Genomic DNA, 22221 nt, shown 5'->3' on the forward strand with positions numbered 1-22221 from the left:
TAAATTAATATTACAATAATTAATACAAAATAAATTTATTACAGCTGTTCTCCTTCAAAACTGTTCTTTCAATAGTTCATTTTATTTATCCTTGAAGTATCTATATACAGAATATTCTGGTGAAACAATTTAAAATAATATAAAAAATTATTTTTTTTTTTTTATGTAAAATTATTTTTTCTTATATCATCCCGCGCGTGCGCAAGCGTCAGCTGATCACAGTGGCGCATATGTTTCACTGTAATAAGGGTATTCTATCCTCTCACGAGTAAGGAATATAAGAAATGTTAAAAGAAATAATACGTAAATTCCAAATCAAATCAAATACAGTTTATAAATTTGTTGCATCTGCAGTCGACTTATTAGCATTAATAATGACAAAGAAAGATAGACAATTTATGATTTCCTTTATTGCACCTAAATACGGGCCTACCGATGCACGATGACGTCACTCACGTATGCGCACAAAGATCCGACCAGTGACCGGTGGAATTTATATCTTTTATACGATCTTTCTATACTGCTTGCTGGGTCAGTTATTGCCGATAAACATATATTAATCGCAACACGAGCTTCGTTCGGTGAGTATAATCGAACGAATTAATGGTATCCGGTGCGTGTTTATGTACACCAGTTGATACGTTCAACGGTGAAGTCTTTACAACAGCAACTCTCTTTTTCGTCGCGTAATTAATCGCATGATTTAACTGCTTCACACTTGCAAGTAATGAAAAAGAGTCGTGTCATCGAAGTGTCATCTTTGCACTGGACATCATTAATACACCTGTGACTATGTATACGTAGCATGTAAATTATATACATCTCGCTTGCTTTGTGTACAGTGACGCACGAGAGAGATAGAGATGGGTTTGCAGGACGTCGTTTATACGGCAGTCACCGCACCATTTAACGTTATTTACAAAACTAGTTTGGGAAGTGCCTCGTACGCTTGGGGTGCAGCTTCATCGGTAAGCTGTTGCATATAATGCATATATCTCGATTCTAGCTTTGTAAAACAATCAAGGTAGCTTGCATTAATCTTTTCAATCGCTCACTAGACTCATCTTGCACAATCTCAGACGATTAGTTTTTTTTTTTTTATAGCAGTGATATGTATGTGAAATAAATATAATCGAATATTTTGTGGTGTGTGAAAAAAAAAAAGAAAATTGCAACAAAAAAACATAGAATGTAATTGAAAAAAAAGAACGGACCCATTGTTAAACCTATTGGATGTTATTCTCGGTTAATGTCAAAAATATTATTGTATTTTAACCAGACACGCTCATTTATATGCTGATATGTTACAGTTTGTGGCAAATGCAGTAAGCTTAACAATAAGATTAATCTTGTGCCGACAACTTTGTCATTAATGCGATACAATTCATCTGTGCAATTTCTTTCTGTTGTGTACATTAATCTTTGATATTTAATGAATTTGTTTTACATTTTTATGTTTGTCTATTATAAAACAATGTCATGTATTGTTTATCACTTTTCCTTAATAAACATTTATCTATAAATAATCTTAAATATTGCATCTGTTTAATATCACTATTAATTGATAAAAATAAATAAGTAGAAACTTGGTAACTCAACTTTAGTTATTTAATAAATTTGGTAAACTATTACTATTAGTAGTGCTTTGGATAAGTTAATAGAAAATGAAGATATAATGTATACTGTTTGAACAAAGTATATAATAATGCATAAAGTAAATATAAAAATTTTATATTTTTTATGAAAAAGATAATTTATTAATTACAATTTCTTTTATAGGCGACGAATTACCTGGGATTAAAGCCCAAAGTTGAGCTGAGAATGGCACCACCTATACCATTATATATGTTAGCCGCTGCCAGTGGTCCCTATGTAAGACTTGCAGCCATTAGTGGTGCAGCAGCAGTGATTCTTGGTGCTATTGGATCCCACAGTAAGTGAATTACTTGATAATATGCGTTTATACTATTTCCAACTTGTTAAGCTTTAGCTGAATCTGCTTTTGCATTGCAGGGCATTATTCCAAAGATGAGATAGGACAGGAGCAACGTCGTATTTTCGAAACAGCTAACAGATATCATTTTATACACACTTTAGCTTTGTTAGGATTACCATTGTGCAAATACCCAACTGTGGTAAATGTCGCTATATCTATCTACAATTGTATCATGTAAGAAGTTACATTACATTACATTAATATATAATTATTGCATGTATGTTTTTAGGCTGCTACATTTATGCTATCTGGAATAGTACTATTTTGTGGTAGTTGCTATTACACTGCATTTACCGGTGACCGACGATTCAGTTCAACAACACCAATTGGAGGATTCTGTTTTATATTAGGTTGGTGCAGTATATTTTTTTAAATATAAAAATAAGTTTCAAGGGAATAAGAAAAACAAAAACCGAACAAATGCACAGAAAATTGCGTATGAATGAATACAATATTTGTTAGCTAAGAATAAATAAGAGTTAAACATTTATAAAAGAAAAAAAAATTTGAATAATATAAGTTATATAAAATAATTTTTTACAAAGTACAATACATACTGGTATCAGGCAAATTTGAGCCAATAATTATAGATTGTTTTATTTTTAAAAATATGTAAAAGTAAAAAAAAATATAATTTTAGTTACTTTAATTTTTCTTTAATTTGTTGAAATACACATACACACACACACATACACAAATGTTTCTTTTATGTAATTTCCAATTCCTATATTTAATCCAATTTTAGAAGATGTATTCCTTGAGCACAAATTTATTTATATTTATTAATTTTTTTACAAAAAAAAAAATACTTCATTTGAATAAAATAAAATTCGTTTATACTATTGAAACGATATAAATATATCTTGTTTGATAATATTATTGACATAGGTTTGTGGATCGTGTATCTTGAATTATTACACATTTTATAAGGCTGCATCAGTTTTCCTCCTATATGTATTTCTCCTCTCGATGAATTTCTTTGTAAAATTTATACGCAAATTGTTTCTTGTTAAAAAAATGGAAAATTGTGAAAAAATTATGCAAATATATCATTCACGCTTTGAAGACGTAAAAATATAACTTAAAACGACACGTCGTGTCAGTGTATGGTATAATTTTTAAAAAATGCAGATATTACGTTTCGGTTTATTAATAACATAAAGTAAATTATAACTTCTGTTTCTCGCCGATACTCTCAAACGAGCCGATTGTTCCGGAAAATACAACAAAATCGAGAAAACGTCTGCTGTCGCGTGTAGACGAGATCATGTACATTTATATATATGAAAATTCACAATATAAAATTTTAAAACAAACGGTTTAAACAAATTGCTTCACACACTGTTCCTTTCTCATAGTCTTTATAGATTTCCAGTTTCTATACCGACATAAAAAAGTAATATACCTTGTATTATCCATTTGATACACCAACTTCACTTTCTTTATATCCGTTCTATTTTGTATCATACAGTTCTCTTACATTTTCTTTTTTTCGTAAATACGACGATTTGCCTGTAAGTAAATGGATATCGGAATTTCCTTTCGGTTCATTATGTCATGACGGCGATTCTGGTGATTCCGGTTGCACTCTCTTATATAGCTAAACAAAGTGTAATAATTGGACTAATTTATATCTAGGAAAAAAATATTAAATAATATTAATAAATGTTACACATCGATTGAACTTAAATGTAGGAGTGTTACGCAACATAATTCGCGCATTGCATTTTCGATTTCTGGAACTTAAACGGCGAACACGAAGAGATCGATTACAAAATAGAGAATAGCAGTCACTGTATATATGTGTATCCGGAACATTAGCGTTGCTTTCAACATAAGACACGCGATTGCACGCTCCCATCGCGGACGTGCGCGTTTCTTTACTGATTTTAGCTCGTGAGTTTTTATTTTTCCGCGATCATGGGATTACGCGGGGTATTGGCGATGTATGGCGATGCTTTTAAATGCATCACTGATATAAAATTTACTTATGTCTAGTAAACGTCCTTCCCTTTTTTTTTCTCTCTGTCGGGCTATATTATATTTAGTTAATAGTGTTTCGTAGCAATATCATTTCTTGTTACTATTATATAAAGTATTTATATCGACTTGCGTATATTAAACTATATTTACAATCTTTTTCTTTTTTTTTTTTTTTATTGTAACACATTGAAGATAAGTTTTTTTTTTTCCCTAAAACGAGGTCGCTCGCAAGCCACTCGATTCCTAGAACCGCGAGAGAATAAACTCACACAGTTTGGTTAATAATTATGCAGCTTTGCACTTTTCTTCCTGGTCAAAGTATATCACAATCCAAATATTGGTAGATAAAGATATTTATAAATCACCAAAAAAAAAAAACTATTCCAATGTATAGCATTTTACGAGAAATGAAAAAAAAATAACCTTCACAAGAGAATTCATATAAAGAATAAAACCATTGTCATTGAATTTGCTCGCTCGCTAAAAATGCGCGTAATTTCACATAGATCTTAAATACAATTCGGATAATTCTCTCGATCTGAAAATAATGCAAAAGTAATACAAGTGACAATGTAATAAAGGAGAAAAAATGACGCGCAGATCTCCTATCCTTTTCTAGGAGAGATGGAACGAGTGTTGACCCTCTTGCGCAGCTATCCGCAACTTCTCCCGCATTATTTCCAATGTAGTATAATCAGGCAGTTTTAGGTAGTTGACGCAAGTCATTACTGATGGTAGAAAATCGTCGGTCTTCATAGATGGATCGAAAGTCTTGCGCACTATTGTTAACGGAGGTGTCAAGCTTTTAAAACCTGTAAACAAAAAATAAGTCGCGTGAATTTCATAGTGTATACCTCTCTCGCTATACAAAAATAAGAAAGGTAAAAATGCCAAACTATATATCTACCTCCAACGGGCAAACGCGGCGAACCAGTAACGAACTGAATGAACTGTCGCTGCTCCTCGCTATTGTACTTGGACATAACTTCGAACAGAAAACGGATGGCGCGGGAGTCAGGCGTGTAACCGTGATCGGTCCTACAGCACTCTGCGAGAGTTTTCACATCCCACTGTCCGCCGGTTTGTGCGTGTCCACAGAATACCGCCTCTAGCTCTTCCGGGAAGAATAATCTCAATTGCGACGGAGGGAACACCGATTCGAAACCTTCTCGGAATGCTTCCATTTGTCGAAATACTCCTTCATACAAGAACCAATGTACTACTAGCTGAAATTTTTATGAAAATTGACATAAACACGTGATATCTTTCGAACATCAGCGAAGAAAAGCGTTTATCGATGCACCACTACATTACCTTGATATATTGATCCAAATTATGAATGGTGACAGATATTTCGCTGCCACCCTTTCTCAATTCAATGTTTTCGTAACCCGGCAATTCGAACACAAGGCCCAGATCGGAAATTGGGCAGGTATCTAAATCGAGCGCCTCGATTAATTGCACTTTCTCGTGCGATCGTAATGTCTGATCCTTCTCCATAACTTCTTTTCTTCTCACAACCTCTTGAAGTTTGCCGAGAGTACGATGCACGTCGGGACATACGTGTGCCAAGTCTGCTAATGTGAGCGTATGCTCTTCTCCCAGCAACCAGCGATAGAAAGTTAAACTAAATGGCAAGTCCAACTAAAATGAGAAAAAAAAATTAAACGCATTACAAGTGCACGATCGAGAGGAAATTCATTGCAAAAAACATTGCAGATAAATGTCGATTTTTACCATTCTGGAATCGTATATCGCCTTCGCCATAAATTTTCCAAGAAATTTGAACTTGGTTTTCAATTTTGCTAGATGAGATACTTTAGTATTCCATGGGATCGGCGTTGGGAAGAGCCCGTGTACAGAATTAACGTATCCATTTTCGGTAGGATTAGAACTGCCGTGCCATAGATCTAAATCGGCTCGTTGCAATTCCTTTGAGACTAGAGCGTAAAATTCCAAGGTCGGACCGAGACCAGTACCAACCTATATACAACACGCAAGTGTCAGATTAGAAACATGTAATCAGATTTGACCTAATGGAAACGTATGTATCTAAAGATAGAACGAACCTCATTAACATATTGCACTTCAAGTAGAGCCTTGTTAGAGGCTAAGTCTTGAATCACTTGCTCAGCTTGTTTAAGGATGTCTGTTCTTGAGATAGTTCTTTTTCTCCGTTCTAAACGTGGCGTAACGCGCTCTTGGCTATCCGAACCGGAGAGTTCAGGCGCGGAATCCAAGAGACGTTGGAGAGCTCTGTCTCGATCAAATGACGTCGCGTACAACAGTAGTTGCCTCGTTTCGAACGGAAAGAGGAAAGGACTGAAATTAAACCGTTCAACAATTTTATAAATAAATTCCAAATTATAAACAATAAAGTAGACTGAAAAAATTGATCTACCATTGTACTAACCAGACAGTCGCGATCTGTTGTAACCAAGATGGTAAATTTCCAGTCATGATCACCAGCGGATCTTGCAACTGTCTGCTAGCTTTTGCAGCAATCTTGTTGTTGATGAAATCCTGAGGCGACAGTAAGCTCATGCTCTTCAGATGAGGAAATAGTATACCCCAGTGACGATTGAGAGCGTGCAAAAGTCGCAGCAGACACAATCCATCGAGAGAAGCGTCCGTGATGGTTACTGTAGATGGTAACGTGGGAGATAGATATGGCGCGAGGGGACAATGCTGTGGTGGAACAGTGCCTTCTAGCCAGAGACTGTCTTCTTTCCTCTTCGAGCTAATCTTTGTACTTTTTCCCTTGCCCTTTCTGCTATTACCCAGTGAACTCGATCCTGATTTTGGAGAAGTTGCGGCATCCTCTTCCGGTACAGGTCTGTGTATTAAAAATATATAGAAATATATAGTAAAGAAGTATTTTATATATATAAAATATTATATAAAAATATATATTTCTTTGCTAATTAAATATTATTGTGAATAAATTGATTAATGGTGCTAAAAACTCTCGATTAAACAAAATAAAGAAAAATTATGACACTTAAAAAAAATCGTGTACCCGATTTCAGAATATTTTAAAATACCTGTAATATATCGTGTGAGTTTGCACCCAAACCGCATCGTGTCCTAACGGCGGTTCACTATCGGCCTCTGCCTCGGAATGATCCACTCCGGAACATCCAAATTGCCTGACCGCTTGATAAACCGTCATATTGAAGGGTAAAACTACGTCGCCAATTAAAAACTGAAGTTTATGTTTAGGCGGTCCCTGGCTAATTACAACTGCCGCCTTGAAAAAAAGAAGCAAAAGATAATCATAAGTGTTGCGTCAGTTTTTTATCACTTAAAAGTCGTGAAATATATATACCAAAGTATCGTCAATATCATCCTCGCTGTTATCGTCGTCGCTGACCATCGAGTCAGCGTCGCGTATTCTACCATATCCACGTACCATTAAATAACGTTCGATTGCCTGTACTAAGGCAAGCGGATCTATTTTTACAGTACCACCCTTCCACTGTTTCAAATTACTACAATCTGGATGCCGTTGAAGATTGCACTGCACAAGCCGATAAAACATTTGCGTTCATATTGCGATCTTATTTAAAACAACGAATCAATCTTCTATATAGAAACGACTAAATTTCGTATAATTACCTTAAGTTGGTGTGTATTGAAGAATTTGAGAGCGCTGGTACCGCCGCGACCAGCACCAGAACCCGCAGGTAAATCGTGGACCTTCACCGGGAATTGTTCTAGCTGTGCGACACAACTGTTTAATTTCGCTACAAGAGCACCGAACGCTCCAGGATGAAGATCCATGATATCGTTGTTCTGTTGCATCTGGATAAAATATTACAAAGATTGTATTACATACATACGCGTATATTTGAAGCAGATTTTTATTGAACAAGTGTAAAAAGATCGATTCTACTTACAGTGGACTCTGCAAACAATTTCCAAAACATACGAAGGCGGTCATAGCGATTGCCCGGCGCATCTATGGTAGTGAGGTAGTTTAACAGAGCCTTGATAAGACCACTGTAATTCATTTCAAAGGGCGATATATCACTCTCGAGGACTATATCTCGTAATTCCGTTAACGCTGACAACATTTCGTCCAATTCCTACAAAATCAATGTGAATTATTATATATAAATATATATAATATTATATGTTATATAATATTATTATATAAATTAGCAAAGATATATTTAAATAGAAAATGTAATTGTGTCGTTTAACAAAATACTTTTATAACTGTCGTTGATAACAATGAAACATAAAATATAAAAGTACATTTTAGTAATATATCCATATAAGTATATATTTCTGCAATGTATTTACGTTTGATTGCAATCGCTGTATCGCAGCAGTCAGTCGAGCGAGAACCGTAAGAGCGGGATGCGAACAAGGCGCGTCGTCCTGATATCTTGCCAGGAATTGGGCCGCTTGCTCGCGCACCCACGTCTTTGCCTTGTCCCGATTTCCGCCGGTTAAGCTCGGATTACTCGGTGGTTTCGATAAATTCGTGGACGAACTCGAGTCTCTCTTGTCGCCACTAGTGCTGGATGAGGACGATTTTCGGCCCCATTTGGCCGGATTAAGATTTCCTAGAAAACGATTGTTTTTCGGAGTGAAACCGGTGAACAAAGATTCTGGCTGTTGTGTTTGCTGCGGCGTGGTGGTACCAGCTAATCTCGAGAAACGACCTTTTTTATTTTGTCGTTTTTTCTTTAGCACATCACCAATTCTTCTATAATAAATAAAAAAAAGTAGTGCATAAGTGTATATGAATTATGTTGAAAACAATAAATTTGTCAGTAAAAACATCTTGTACTAACAGGTGAGCACTTTGTGGTGTACTTGATTCTTCTACGCTACTGTTTAACTCCGTTCTATGTGGTTCCAACGAAGCACTGATATTTGGTTTATATTGGCATGATGATGCAATTGTGCCAAATAATATGTTGCCATTCGAAGATGGAGAGACAACCGGAGACGTGGCACTACTAGAAGACAACATTGCGGTGGAAGAAAGTGGTGTATTAGACGGACCTGGCTGTGGGCTTGGTAATGACGTACCTAAATGCAACATAAAATGATATATCTATTATATATGTATATGACATATAAAATGTATTGACAATATATTACATATTAAAAACGAAAATGATAATAATGGCAATGTATTATTAAAATTTACCAGAAGGGCACTTGGGTGGTGAAACACCAAGAGGTACTTCGGGATCTGCTAATTGACGAACTTGATGTAGTACCCCTTCACGATGAAAATGAACCCCAAATACTTGTGGCAACCTCTTCATCAAGATACTCGCCATTTGAAGAGCCCCAATAACTATACGCAAATCTTGTGACGCTAACATACCAGCTATATGAGACGAGACCACTTGATTCTTTAGAACATCCTGTGTGCAAAGAAAAAAAATTTGCAGGTAAAATACATTGTAAACAGAATAAAGTATAACTGTGTATACTATTTCACTTAATATATTTTATTTCACCTTAAGCAAATCAGTTGAAGCATAATACACCATACGAAGAAGAGCTCTAAGACATTTGCATTTTACAGCAGGTCCAGCTGAGCTACTATAAACTTCATATAGTACAGAGAATAAAGTTCGAATAAAAGACACTAGCCATTCGTTTGTTTCGATTACCGGAGGCACGACATCCATACTGCAATCAAAATAATTACATTAACAAAATATTACATGTTTATAATTTTAGACAGGTTATAAAATTCCATCAAAATATAATTTATACCTAGATGAACAAGTAGGACTCTTTCCCTCGGTAGGATTGGCGTTTACTCTGCGAAATATACTTCTTGCCATTCCTATATCCTCGTTAATTTGTTTCATCACAGTCAGATCTATAGTGTAAGTTCGTCCTAAAGAAGAAAGGCATATTTCGTCTTCGCCATTTTGAAACGCCATCTGAAATAACATGTACAATTAATACTTTGTACTTGTCGATTAAATGTACTCGTACGTTGCAGATCGTAGAAAATCACCTCAATAATTCTAGAATCTATAGTACTGAACGGATGAGAACATTGTCTCTCGTCGCGCCATTCCCACTGGACAGTCTCCTGTTGATTGCTGGTCCTTTCGAGTAAACTATTTACACTGAATATTCCATCTGTCGGCAATGGAGGCATAAGTTCTTCGATTAGACAAGTAATTTCGAACCATTCCTGCGGTGTACGCGGTACCAATTCGACATCCTCCGTTTTCACATCGAGAGATCCAGTTAAAAGATAACTTAACGTGAAAGCTATATTTTGCTGCAGCAACAGCTGCGCCAGATCGGGACAGCGATTCGATATCACAGAGAGCATTCGTAATACAGTTATGAAATTGTTAGTGCTGTTAACCGGCGGCGTAATCATAAGCTATAATAAAAAGATACGTATTATAAATAAGATCCAAAAATTATTTCAATAATAAATATGTTGAACTTCAATAGTGTAACACGCACCAGCTGTTGCAGATTTTGTAGAAGTTCGGCATTGATGATCTTATGCAGCATCACGGGATCATGTTGGAAACTGTCAACTAATCGACTGAATGCTTGACACACACATTCGACACTCTTCTTATCTTGATTCGTCAATCTGCTCGTTAATAACGGTAAACTATCCACTACCAAATGAAAATCATCAGGATGAAGATTCTGACAGCAGTTTGCGGTAATTGTTAATGCTGCACGTTGTGCCGTAATGTTGAAGAAATCAACGAATTTTAAACAAGCTGACACCCCACCCTGAAAATAAAAAAAAATTAATTAGTTATAAATTATCGAAAGTCATTTTGTTTGTAAAGTATTAGACGTAAAGAATGTTTTGTTTAATTTCAAATTTGAAGTATCTTTTTTACAGTGAATACATACCGCGTGTAAGATTGTTTTGCTGTGCCTGCGTGACAACATGGCTAACGCTGTCAAGCATTGTTCAGCTACGTCCATGCATTCGATCGATTCGAGCTTTTGCAAGAACACCGGAACCGCATCCACCACAACAGTAGATGATCGCGGCAAGGCTTCCATCATGTAAGTGAGGGCACGACACGCGTGGGTCATTATCGCAAAATTATGCTCAATTCCCAATAAATTAATTAAAGCTGCAACCACTTGCTTGACAGGGAAACCAGTTAAAGTATCTTCATTGCCCATTACAAGGATCTCACCCATGTTCATGACGGCCTGTAATTGTTCTCCCTCGTCTTCGACAGCTTGTAAACCAGCTAACAATTGTTGAGCCTTAGCAGCTAAATAAAAGAAAAAATATTCATTTAAATTAGTATAAATAAAAGTAATATTTCAGCAAGTGTAGATCACACACGATGCATCATACCAGAACTTGCACCCATGCTTCTGTTAAGCAAGTGTTGCATCCGCGGTCCTAATGCACCAAATACATGAGGTGGTAATCCTCTGGCCTCCAACAGAGCTTGCAATCGTCCGACTTCTCCATCATCACTTTCGCTATCACCGGTAGTTCCTGACATTCCAGATGGTCCTCCACTCGCTTCATATGTAGAGAAAAAAATTCATATTTAATTTTACAATTGCACTTGATATAGTAAATTAAAATGTATTAACTCTTTGCGAACAGATTTAACATCGAAAATTAATATATTAATACACATCATAACTTTTTACACGGTACATAAAAATTGCTTAATTAATAAAAATATTAGACAACTAAGATTTTAATAAGGCTCTCGATGTAACATACATATTTTAAATTTAAACAATGTATATAATAAATTTAAACGATTAATAAGAGACAACGCGGATGATAGTGCATCAGTTTCAAGAAAGAATTAATTTTTGGTGAAACTGATTTGTGCACAGGGCACCAATTTTTCTTGATCCGATACCAAGAAATTAAATAAATCTAATTTAAGATTGTTTAATAAACACCTTTATTCCCTCTAAAGAAGTTTAGACAAAAAAAATATTGGGACGAAATCGAGAATCGAACCGATGACTGCTCTTACTACTAACAATAAGCTATTCAGATCCCCCGTGGCGTCTGAATAGCTCAGTTGTGAGAACACAAGAATCCGGCAAACGAAAGACTCGATTTCTGATTATGAGCGATTTTGCCCCGATATTTTTTTCGCCTAAGTTTCTTTAGGAGGGACAGAAAGATTTATTTAATTCTTCCTTGAAACTGACGCACTATTATTCGCGTTTGGCTATTATTAATCATTTAAATTTAAAATATGTAAAAAAAAAAAAAAAACAGAGTACTCAATGTGCTCTGACTATAAAGGGTTAAACTTATATTACATTTATGACAAAAAATTTATCGAACATGCCCATTAGCTATCGGATAAACAATTGAATAGACAATTGCTGCAAAAAAAGATTCCAGAGATTCTCTAGTTTAAAGATTCTCCTTAATAGCTAATCGATATGTCCGATAAATTTCGTCGAATGTAATATCAATTTTAAGCTTATACATTAATTAAGCTTATATTATATGATATTTAACCTGTGGCAGATGTAGCAGTTGATGCTGACTCCTCCTCACCTGTGGTTGAAATTAATTGACTGCTAGGAATCGAGGATGATACTGACGTAGCGCTGATAGAATCATTGCCTGACATTACACCACCCAATCCTCCAGAACCACTCTCAACCACCGGCTTCCTCACGCGCGATGAGGAGCGATGTCTGTAACATGATAAGGTATTATTATGTTTTAATGAATTACATAAAATCTTGTCACTAAGTTTGTAAGTTTATATATATCCGATTAATTACCTAGAACTCGAACAGGCACCCGTTGTAGAGTCTTTCTTATGATGTTTCCCTGAAGTCTTGTTACTCGATGGCAGTTCCTTAGGTTGTTCACCGGAAGCTTTCGCGCGAGAACGTAGCAGGTGCTTATGTGTAGAATGAGGGTGTGCAGGGTTGGCAGAAGCGGCGGCAGACACAGGTGGATTGGCAGTGGCCGTCGACGCAATGCCACTCGTGCCTGCCCCGTCATGTGCCAACGCCCCCCCGCCACTCTCCGCAGAGTTACTTGCTGCGTTACCCACTCTGATGCTGGACTTGACCCCAGAAACTTGACTACTCGTACTGCTACTCGTTGCGCTACAGGCCGCACCGCCGTGAGATTTCGAATCTAAAATATCCAAATGTCACACAATCATTGAGATACATAGGGCAAAGATTGAGATTCGTTACATGTTACCATCTAACTGACCGCATAGACTTTCATTGTTATACAGATGTCGACATTGCATGTAATATTTTTTAATATTTACACTCTTACACGTTATACGCATAAAAAATATTTAAAAAATAATTAAGTCTTAAAGTGTGTATATGTATATATACACAATTACAAAAATCAAACATTTTCGCAAGTTTGGTAATTATACAAGTGATGTATGATTTCTATCATAATGTTTCATGCAATTTTATATACAGTTTTTTATATGTTCTGTAGAAATAAATATCTTTATTTCACATATTTAAAACTGAGCAATTTTACATTAATTTCTTTATATAAAATTATTTAGCTCCACTTTGTTGCACAAATGTTACACATTTTACCTAGGACAATTTAGAGATATTGTACTGATGAGTACTGCAATATTGTTTAAATACGACAGATAAAATATAAAATTATTCAAAGACACAATGCCTCTATTTTAAACGAGTTTAATTCTTGTAGTTTTCCATTTACAATATATGGCTCACATATATGAGTAAAATTTTACGAATTTTCTTTGTTATCCGAGTGAAAAAATATTTTTTATTTTGCTACCATCAGGTAGCGGATTAAGAAAAAATTCTAAACGACCTTGCATTAATTCAGGTATTTGAAATATCATGGGGTTCCTTTTTTTGCAGAATGATCTGGAATGTATGATGGACTAGCTGTAAAAGATCTTTGTCCTCACAAAATCTTTTTTCCAGGTGTTAAAGAACCACATTCTTAGGATTATTGTGAAAGCAATAAAAAAGAATACGTGGCAAGTATAAAAGCAACTGGACCATTTTCGATCATGACACATTAAGAATATGTAAGACCAAAAATGAAATTTCATTATCCTTTCACTTGATATAAACCACATATTTGTAAATTCTGAAAACAATCGAGAATTAATTTATTTACAATTAAAATATTATTTTTGAACATTTGTTTAAGTTTTTATTAAAAATTGAATTTTAATAAAATATATTGTAAAAAAACGCAAAGAAAGAAAAATATGTTTAACTTATTGAGACTCTTTAACTAAAGTACGTGAATATTTTGTATGCACTCTCTTTGTATATTATTAATATATACATAATTATAATACTTGTTGAGCAAAATGTAACAAAGCACATATTGCTTTACATAAATTTTAAACTTTATAATAGCCAATTTTTCACTAGCTAGAAAAGAAAAAGATTAATGATTACATGTGATAAAAATTTGAGATAATAACTATTATGCAATAAAAATCCTTATTAATATAAAAATCAATATAAAAAAAAATTTAAAAAAAGAAAATTTTTTGAATTATAGTCAAACAATATTTTACTGATTATATTTACATATATGTGTGTGCATTTATTAATTATACTCAGTCATTTCTATCGACTATTATGAAAGAGACATCAGGCTTATGGAGATGCATATAGAATAATGTTTACATTAGAAAACTCACAAAAAAGTACAATTTCAAAAAATAAAACAATCACAAAATTTTTAAATATTGATTACAGGTATTTATATAATTGCATTACTTATTTAAATAATGTTTCGAATCTATCTCTTTCTTAAATTCGGAGCAGTTGAGGTAGACTAATTAGACCTTATTAAAAATTTGAAGAAATTAACAATATTGACAAACTTGTCGAAGAACATACATATCGATTTTTGTTAGATTGTCCAGTACATAATATAATCAATGCAGAAATCAAGTTAATCAAGTTAAATGTATAATTTGTAAAAGAATTTTAAATTATAAAGAATTATTTTAATTTTAAATTAAATATACATGTGTATAGTATACAAAAACTTAAATAATATTTTTAAATAATATTTTTTATATATTTATCATAATCATTTTTTATATCTTATTTACCTATTAAAAAACCATCTATAACATCTTATGCTGCATATGTTTATAGATAACTTTACGAAAATGTTTGCATAGTTTATAAAAATTTTAACACAATATTACTCGAAATAATATTGTAGCAGATAATAAAATATATCACTGATTTGTTTTATATCCAATTGTAAAAACTATTAAACTAATATAATTTCATTATATATACATAACAAAAAGTTAAAAAAAAATTAAAGAATTTAGGTTTTTAATGTCATGAGTTAAGTTATGACAATGTTTTTAAATCTTATAATAATTGTCAAATTTAATAAAATATAAGTTGAGAGAAATAAATATAAGAGTTGATATTTTTCCTTTCTTTCTCTCTAAATATATTTCTCATAATTAATATCATTCATAACTAATATCATGCATAAATGAGCTTGACAAGACTTTTACCTGATATTAAATATAGTAAATGATGATGCTTGCATATGGATGTAGGGAACAAATTCAGAATGGAGTTCAATGATTCTGATATTCGTTTAAGCTACTCGCATATTTGTAAGAGAACATAAGGGGAAGAAAATGTAGTACGAAATGTGTACTCCTTAAGCTTACCTTCTTGATGGTAGGTTTGTGTTGATATTGGAAAAAGTGCTTTGACAGCAGACACAAATCCTTCCAGACATTCGCTCATCCTCTGGCCTAATGATACAGTCTGATCTATGACTCTTATTTTGATAATGTTTGCATTTTCTAAATTTTATTATATTCCTATCTCTTGAAACATTTTCGCTTTCTATTATATGTGTTTCTTAATGGCCTCATCATGATTTTTCTTTTTAATTTACACACACAATTACATATAAAACATTGTTGTAATACTTATAACTGATCATGATATTAGACCAAAATTTATAATATAGCGTGCAAATTTGCACAAATTTTGATTAATTAAAAATTCAAAAACAGGAATTGTTATATATAGGAGAAAGAATTTCAAAGTTTTTTTTTTTACACTGTATCATATTTCAGAAAATTGATTTTACTTAACTCTGTTAATAAGTTAGCGAACAAGTAGAGATGTACAAACATGTATATGTGTAAATATAAAGATAAACTTTATAAAGAGTCTTTTGTTGGGTGGTAAAAGATAAAATGCTACCTAATTAAGCAATTTGTTTTTTCTTCTTCTCTGTATATGTTTTGTTGAAAAAATTATCTAACAAATTTATATTTATCCTTTTTCCATAGCATTTTTACTATAAAATAATTAAATACAACAAAGAGATAACTTTTACAGAACAATTAACACGACTTAAACACAGACATAATAACTATGTCAGTAATTAAAATTTTTTAAAAAATTACTTTCCTTATCGGATATCATAATGTTTGTTACAAATTATTAACACAACAGTTTGTTTTCCTTTATCTGTTAAAATTTCTTAATATAAATTAAAATAGTATATATTCACACATTCATTAAGGTTTAAGAGCTGTCTAATTAAGTGTGAGCTCTTATCAATCTCCTGCTTGTTCGCTCGTATGACGTCATAAATTATAGACAGCTCTAATTGAAATAATAAAGAAACACCTCTTTTATCTTTATAATATTTTTAAAAAATCAAGAAAATAAAAAAATATTTATACATATAAAAAATAAATATTAATTTTTGTTTATATATATGTATATAAATATAAATTATATGAACCACATATATATATAAAGTTCTTGAGTCAAGGATATATATTTTATCAATTTTAAAAGTTTATCTCTGAATGTAATCAACATAAGCAATCTCAAAACAGAATTGTATCTTCACCCAAATCACACATCACGTCTTGCAATTGTTAATATTAAATATAGAAATATGCACTAACCTCCTCTTCCTCTCGACGTGGATGGATGACTAGTGATTGGTGTCGCACTCGATGAAGCTACCAAGTTACTGTAGGTACTTGTTTTTCGGCTACCGTATCCACTAGACAGTGACAGATCGTAACTGCTAGCTCCCTGTGTCAATGCTTGCGGATTTTGTGGCGTGCGAGAACGAGTCCGCGATGCCACACAATCAGTAGGTGTTAAATTAAATTCTGGCAAATTCGTCCTAGCTGCACTACGCACCCTTGTACTGCTACCACTGCTATAACTGGCTTGATGAATCTTATGATGCGATCTCCAGTCAGTATCTGTTATAGCAATATTTCAATATGTAATTACTAATAATATCACATATCGCAATTTAATTAATAGTTTAATCGCAATTTTATAACAAAGAAAGATAAAGTTTTAAAAGCTCAAATAATATCAGAGTTTAAGGAAAAATTAAAATAGGAATTTCAGTTACATACCATTATGCAATATTGGACAGAAATTAGCCAAGATTGCTCAATAGTATTATGATATATAAATTGATAATAATATGTAAAAAAGAAAGAGAGAACAACTTAAATGCTATTAAATATGTATATTATGCATGGACATTCTAATCGCATTCTAAATGTACAATTACCTGGATAAGATTCTAAGCCACTTCCATGATTTCTTCGTTCACCTCTAATTCTGCCTTCCCCTTTGGAAGAATCAATCAAATGTGTGTGCGCTGTGTTACTATCAACTTGGGATGCTTGTGGGTCGCCAGTGGCCTGTCTACGCCTTTTCTCTTCCACTGTATCTGAGATTGCACCAGTATTTTGTCGTTTTCTATAACCACTGGAACCACTACTAGAGCCTTTCCCCCTCAGTTTAGAGGTGTCTGCTGAAGCACTGGCCTTCTCTACAGACCCCCCTGATGACAACTGATCTTGTTGATCTGCCATAGATTAATCGACTCATGCCACTATTCTGTCTGTAATGAAAGAATCATTTTTATTATATAAATATAGTTAAATATAGCAATTATTTGTATTTATATACAATTATAGTATCTAAGAGATGCATAAGAAATAATTTTAGATAGCTAAAAAAATTTCTAGGCAATTTCAATAAATTTAATGTTTCTCTTTATAATCTCTTTCGTCTGTAAAATGGCAGATAAAATAATTTCTGTAAGTAAAATTTGACACAATAATTAAATATTAATTTTCTCAATCAATTTTTTTTATATATTTTAGAAAAAATAGATTAGATGTTTTCAAAAGTAAAACAGATGGAAGAATCGAGTATTAAATCAGTATACTTGTAAATGATCATGCAAGTAACGTCTCCTTGTCCATGTAAATGTGTGTAATAATGAAAAACAACGCAATGAAGCAAACGCAGCACACGTCGTTAAAAATGAGATCGGTCGTATATCGCGGATAGGACTGTGATAACGCGGAACAAGAGTTTTTCTCTGTTACGGCCTTCTTTATTGGAGGAAAACATTAACAATGCTATCGCTCACACACGAAGCGAGGCGTTTACTTTCGATTATCGCTCGCATTCGAAATCCAAACCAAGCTGCACGTTCGCGACCGAGAGAGAGATATATATATATATAGAATGGGAAGCTCATTTTATTGCGCACGAACGGTCAGGTGTTCGCATTTAAATGAGCATACAATGGAAATTAAATGCCCTCTCCCCATCCCGTCGACGACGCTCAGCGAGATTTCGTTGTCGCTGTGATTCCACGATCTCCAAAGCTGCGTTACAAGGAACGTTGAACTGGACAATAGCAGAGCGACACGACGCTATATCGCAGCACGATATCGATAGCACGAATTTCTAAAAAGAAAAAAAATTCCTGCCTCGACGCGATAGCCATATGCGCTCGGATAACAAGAGCGTGACTAAATAAAACGTACGGTCGCGATACGCAATTAATGTTTTTTTCCCCCCTCGCGTCAAAAAGCGAGAAGGAGATAGTAACGAACCCAGAATCATAACAAACAGTACGCGACTGCTAGCTGGCTGGCTGGCTGATTCCTCCGTCCATCCGATATCACTGTCCAACGCAGAATTGTGCCGTTGATATCACGTCGAGGGTCCCTTCTTGCCCCTTTCTAGCACCCGATCCGACGACGTATATGATTACTTGAGTCGCGACGAAGCACGATAAAGGCACGAGTCATCAGCTGCATCGAGCTTCAGCGAGCGAGAAAGAACGGAGAGAGAGTGGGAGGGAGGGAGGGAGGGAGAGCTTGGAAGAGATGTAATCCCGAAACTCTGAATTTGTATAGCGTAACAAAGAGACTCGCGAGCGAGCCACCATTTGCTCGCGATCGAGTAATGGAGGACGGGGTTTCTCTCCTCCTGTCCTACTCGCACGCGCTCTCCTCTCTCGCTCGCTGTGACCTCAGGTTGAAGTCCTCCAAAAAAGAGAGAGAAGCCCCCTACTTCCTCGCCCTTATCCCTACGCCCTCCCGTCCTCCGCCTGAATCCCCACGACTCGTCGTCGTCGTCGTCGTCCTCCCTTCTGCCCCGCGTCTGCCCTTCCTTCCCACCCACTCGTCCGCCCCACGCACTCTTTTCGTCGCTTTCGTCAGGGTCTCTTTTCGAAAACAGTTAACCCAAGTGTGCGCATGTATGTGTGTGTGTCTGTGTGTGTGTGTACGTACGTACGTCTGCCTTTACCTGAATGTGGGAAAAGCATGCCCAGGGCATCGCGACGACCGGAGCTATCCTCTCTCGGCTTGGTGGAACACAAGACGAGGAGAACCTTCGTTCCCCTTCGTTTTATCGTTGCATACGGACACATACACACGTACGCACGCTCGCATGCACGCGAAGGATGGAGGAACGAGCGTACAGATATCGAGAGCGTTCGTGGCTACGTCCGCGCACGGCGCACAAGAGAATGAAACGCGTACACACACCACCGATCACATATATATATATATACATATATATATGTATATATATATATATAAAGAAACAAACAAGAGGAAACAACACGACGAACGAACCGAGACGCACTGAAGGCGACTCGGCGGAATGCGAGACGACGACCGTCGAGTCGAGCGAGTCTCTCTCTCTCTCTCTCAGTCTCTCAGTCTCTCTCTCTCTCTCTCTTTCTCACTCTCTCTCTCTCGGGTTGGTTAGGACTGAGTGGCCGCAGGACGCTCCGCCCCCGTCACCCCAATGTCACACGCCAGCGGAGCGAGCTAGCTCGCAACGCAACGAATATGCACGATACACGCACTCACGCACGCAGGCTGACGAGTAGCAGAGGCACACGCGCACACGCGCACGCACGACGAGCAAGCGGACACGGAGACGGAGAGAGAGAGGCCGAGTTGTTCTCTCCGCTACGTTCGGAAACCTGCCGCTCGGGGAGAAAAACCCACCGTGCGCGCCCTCACGCGCATGCGCGAGGAACCTGCGCGCTGATCACGTGACTGTGGCCTCGCAGATTCGTGTCTAGACGCGGAGGTGCAGAGAGAATTTAAAGATTTTTTTTTTTTTTTTGCTACTAGAAATAATATTACACGCTAGGTTTATATATGTTGTTAATTTTCCGTAAATTTAATTTTGCAGAGACGAGGAAAGAAATATAGATATCAATATAACTATGAGCAAATAATAGAAATAGAAAGAAAAATAATTTATGTACGATACGGGAAGAAGTATTCACGCAATTTCCGATAGGCTGCAACAAGATGACAGGAACTTGAAATAAAACAGATTATTTCTCCCTGACGGAGCATTTAATGACACTTCTCCCTGCGCATGAGATTTGAGAAACACTGTCCGTCACTGACGTTTAGCAGCTCGGCGCGAACGGCCATCTTGCTCGGCCGTTTTTTAAATCTTCATTTTCACTGCGAGTCGCAAAAACCGGGCCCCGATGATGGTGGCCGAGTTCGCTTACGTAAATTTAGCTCTTCCGAGATAATCGAGACGACGATACGTTTCGCGCGCTGCTCCGCACGTAATATTATCCCCCTTTTGTGTACAATCGATCGATCGAATTTTCCGTCGTAAAAAAAAACATTGCATCGTAAAAAAAAAAAAAAAATATATATATATACGCATATATATGTGCGACGTTCACCTCTCTCTTTCACGTATCTCTCGCCTGCCGTTTATGTAACGCATGTTTATGTATTTACCGTGGACGTGCGCGTTATCGTCAACGGAAATTGATGACGCTCGCGTGAAATAGTTTTGTCATCCATCACGCTTTAACGTCGAAGCGGAAGAGCGAGTCGCAGATGATCCTCGTCCCACTAGATCATCTCCGTTCATTCGATATCACTCCGAAAAGAAAATATACGACTCGCGAAAATCCCCTCGAATTTACGAAACGAATAAATTAAATACTTTGGAGCTCGAGTCGCTGAAAAAAAAAAAAATACTCCACGCAATATGATCGCGTAACGCGTGCGACGTATCTCGCAATCGTTCGAAGACCACGGAATTTTCAAAACGAATAGAAAACACTCGTTCTCGAACGATATAAAGCCCTTATCTGTCGCCTCTCGTACGCCTCTTTACGGATCCGCTGCTGTAAAATGACGAGGCGCGTTTACATAAAGCACGTTCAAGGTCTAATTGATCGTATACGCGTATATTGGAACCGATCGAAATTGTATATGCGCCACTGCGACGGTGTGTTGGAATTACACGGATACGCGACGACGACGACGACGAGAAGGACGAAGGCTTGTTGCGTCGCGTCTCGGTGGAACGAGCGAAAAAAGAAAAAAAAAAACGGGAGAAGAGCGCAAGCGAGCGAGAGAATAAAAAACGCCTCGCGTTAATCGCGTAACAGATGTCGGATTGCAGCTACTCCCGATCTCGGGCAGATATGCAGCCACGATTGGCTGGAAAAAAGAAATGCATCCGGCCGCGGCCAATCGGCCGTTAATAAACGGTGTCAAAACCCAAACGCGATGTCAAAACAGCCTGAGCTCCGAGGAGAGGGATCAGCTGTCCCGAGATCACCGATCCGCGTTCTCGTCGCACGCGATTGCTCGACTTTTATAATCGGCCCTTCGCCAGTCTTCGTATACGAATAACCTTCCTACTCACCGCAAAAAGGGAGCTCCTCCCTGGAAGTCGGACTCCAGTTACGCAATGCGATGCGCGAGGGGACACGTGAAAATACAGAATGAGCTGTCAAGTCGATCCGTTTGCGTCGTCTGCTACCGCGAGATATCTCGAGCCGAGTGTTGCGTTGTACGACGCGCACAAAAGGTGTTCCGTGCGAGTACATTTTTGCGCGTCGACTCTTCGCGCTCTCTGATTGGTGGATCCAGCCG

The 22221-nt window shown here is 36.1% G+C and overlaps 2 protein-coding genes across 8 annotated transcripts; one reads left to right on the forward strand and one right to left on the reverse strand.

Moving 5' to 3' along the window:
* The first annotated feature begins 424 nt into the window (after positions 1-424).
* Positions 425-4187, forward strand: LOC145937320 (transmembrane protein 256 homolog). Its single transcript, XM_083040304.1, has 5 exons — positions 425-581; positions 843-968; positions 1780-1933; positions 2014-2135; positions 2226-4187. The coding sequence occupies exons 2-5, from the start codon at positions 864-866 to the stop codon at positions 2367-2369; spliced, it is 525 nt and encodes a 174-aa protein (XP_082896430.1). The 5' UTR covers positions 425-581; positions 843-863; the 3' UTR covers positions 2370-4187.
* Ctrip (E3 ubiquitin-protein ligase ctrip) lies at positions 4134-22120 on the reverse strand. Of its 7 annotated transcripts, none has more exons than XM_083040287.1 (25): positions 21992-22120; positions 17547-17882; positions 16915-17223; positions 15649-15735; positions 12740-13103; positions 12468-12649; positions 11319-11492; positions 10856-11232; positions 10445-10729; positions 9978-10358; positions 9728-9900; positions 9466-9640; positions 9147-9369; positions 8785-9025; positions 8288-8696; positions 7879-8067; positions 7598-7783; positions 7308-7499; positions 7024-7229; positions 6381-6815; positions 6049-6301; positions 5717-5962; positions 5294-5623; positions 4887-5205; positions 4134-4791 (listed from the first exon to the last, which is right to left on the reverse strand). In XM_083040287.1, the coding sequence occupies exons 2-25, from the start codon at positions 17851-17853 to the stop codon at positions 4595-4597; spliced, it is 6240 nt and encodes a 2079-aa protein (XP_082896413.1). In that variant the 5' UTR covers positions 17854-17882; positions 21992-22120; the 3' UTR covers positions 4134-4594. The 7 variants fall into 7 exon arrangements, with proteins under 7 accessions (XP_082896413.1, XP_082896415.1, XP_082896417.1 ...); XM_083040289.1 differs by lacking the exon at positions 21992-22120 and adding an exon at positions 21070-21769; XM_083040291.1 differs by lacking the exon at positions 21992-22120 and adding an exon at positions 19592-19751 and having other exon boundaries at positions 12507-12649.
* Between the last annotated feature and the right edge of the window lie 101 nt (positions 22121-22221).

Source organism: Prenolepis imparis, unplaced genomic scaffold (assembly GCF_030444845.1).
Source record: "Prenolepis imparis isolate NDT839.2.m4 unplaced genomic scaffold, iyPreImpa1.0 SCAF_6, whole genome shotgun sequence".
Classification (NCBI taxonomy): domain Eukaryota; kingdom Metazoa; phylum Arthropoda; class Insecta; order Hymenoptera; family Formicidae; genus Prenolepis; species Prenolepis imparis.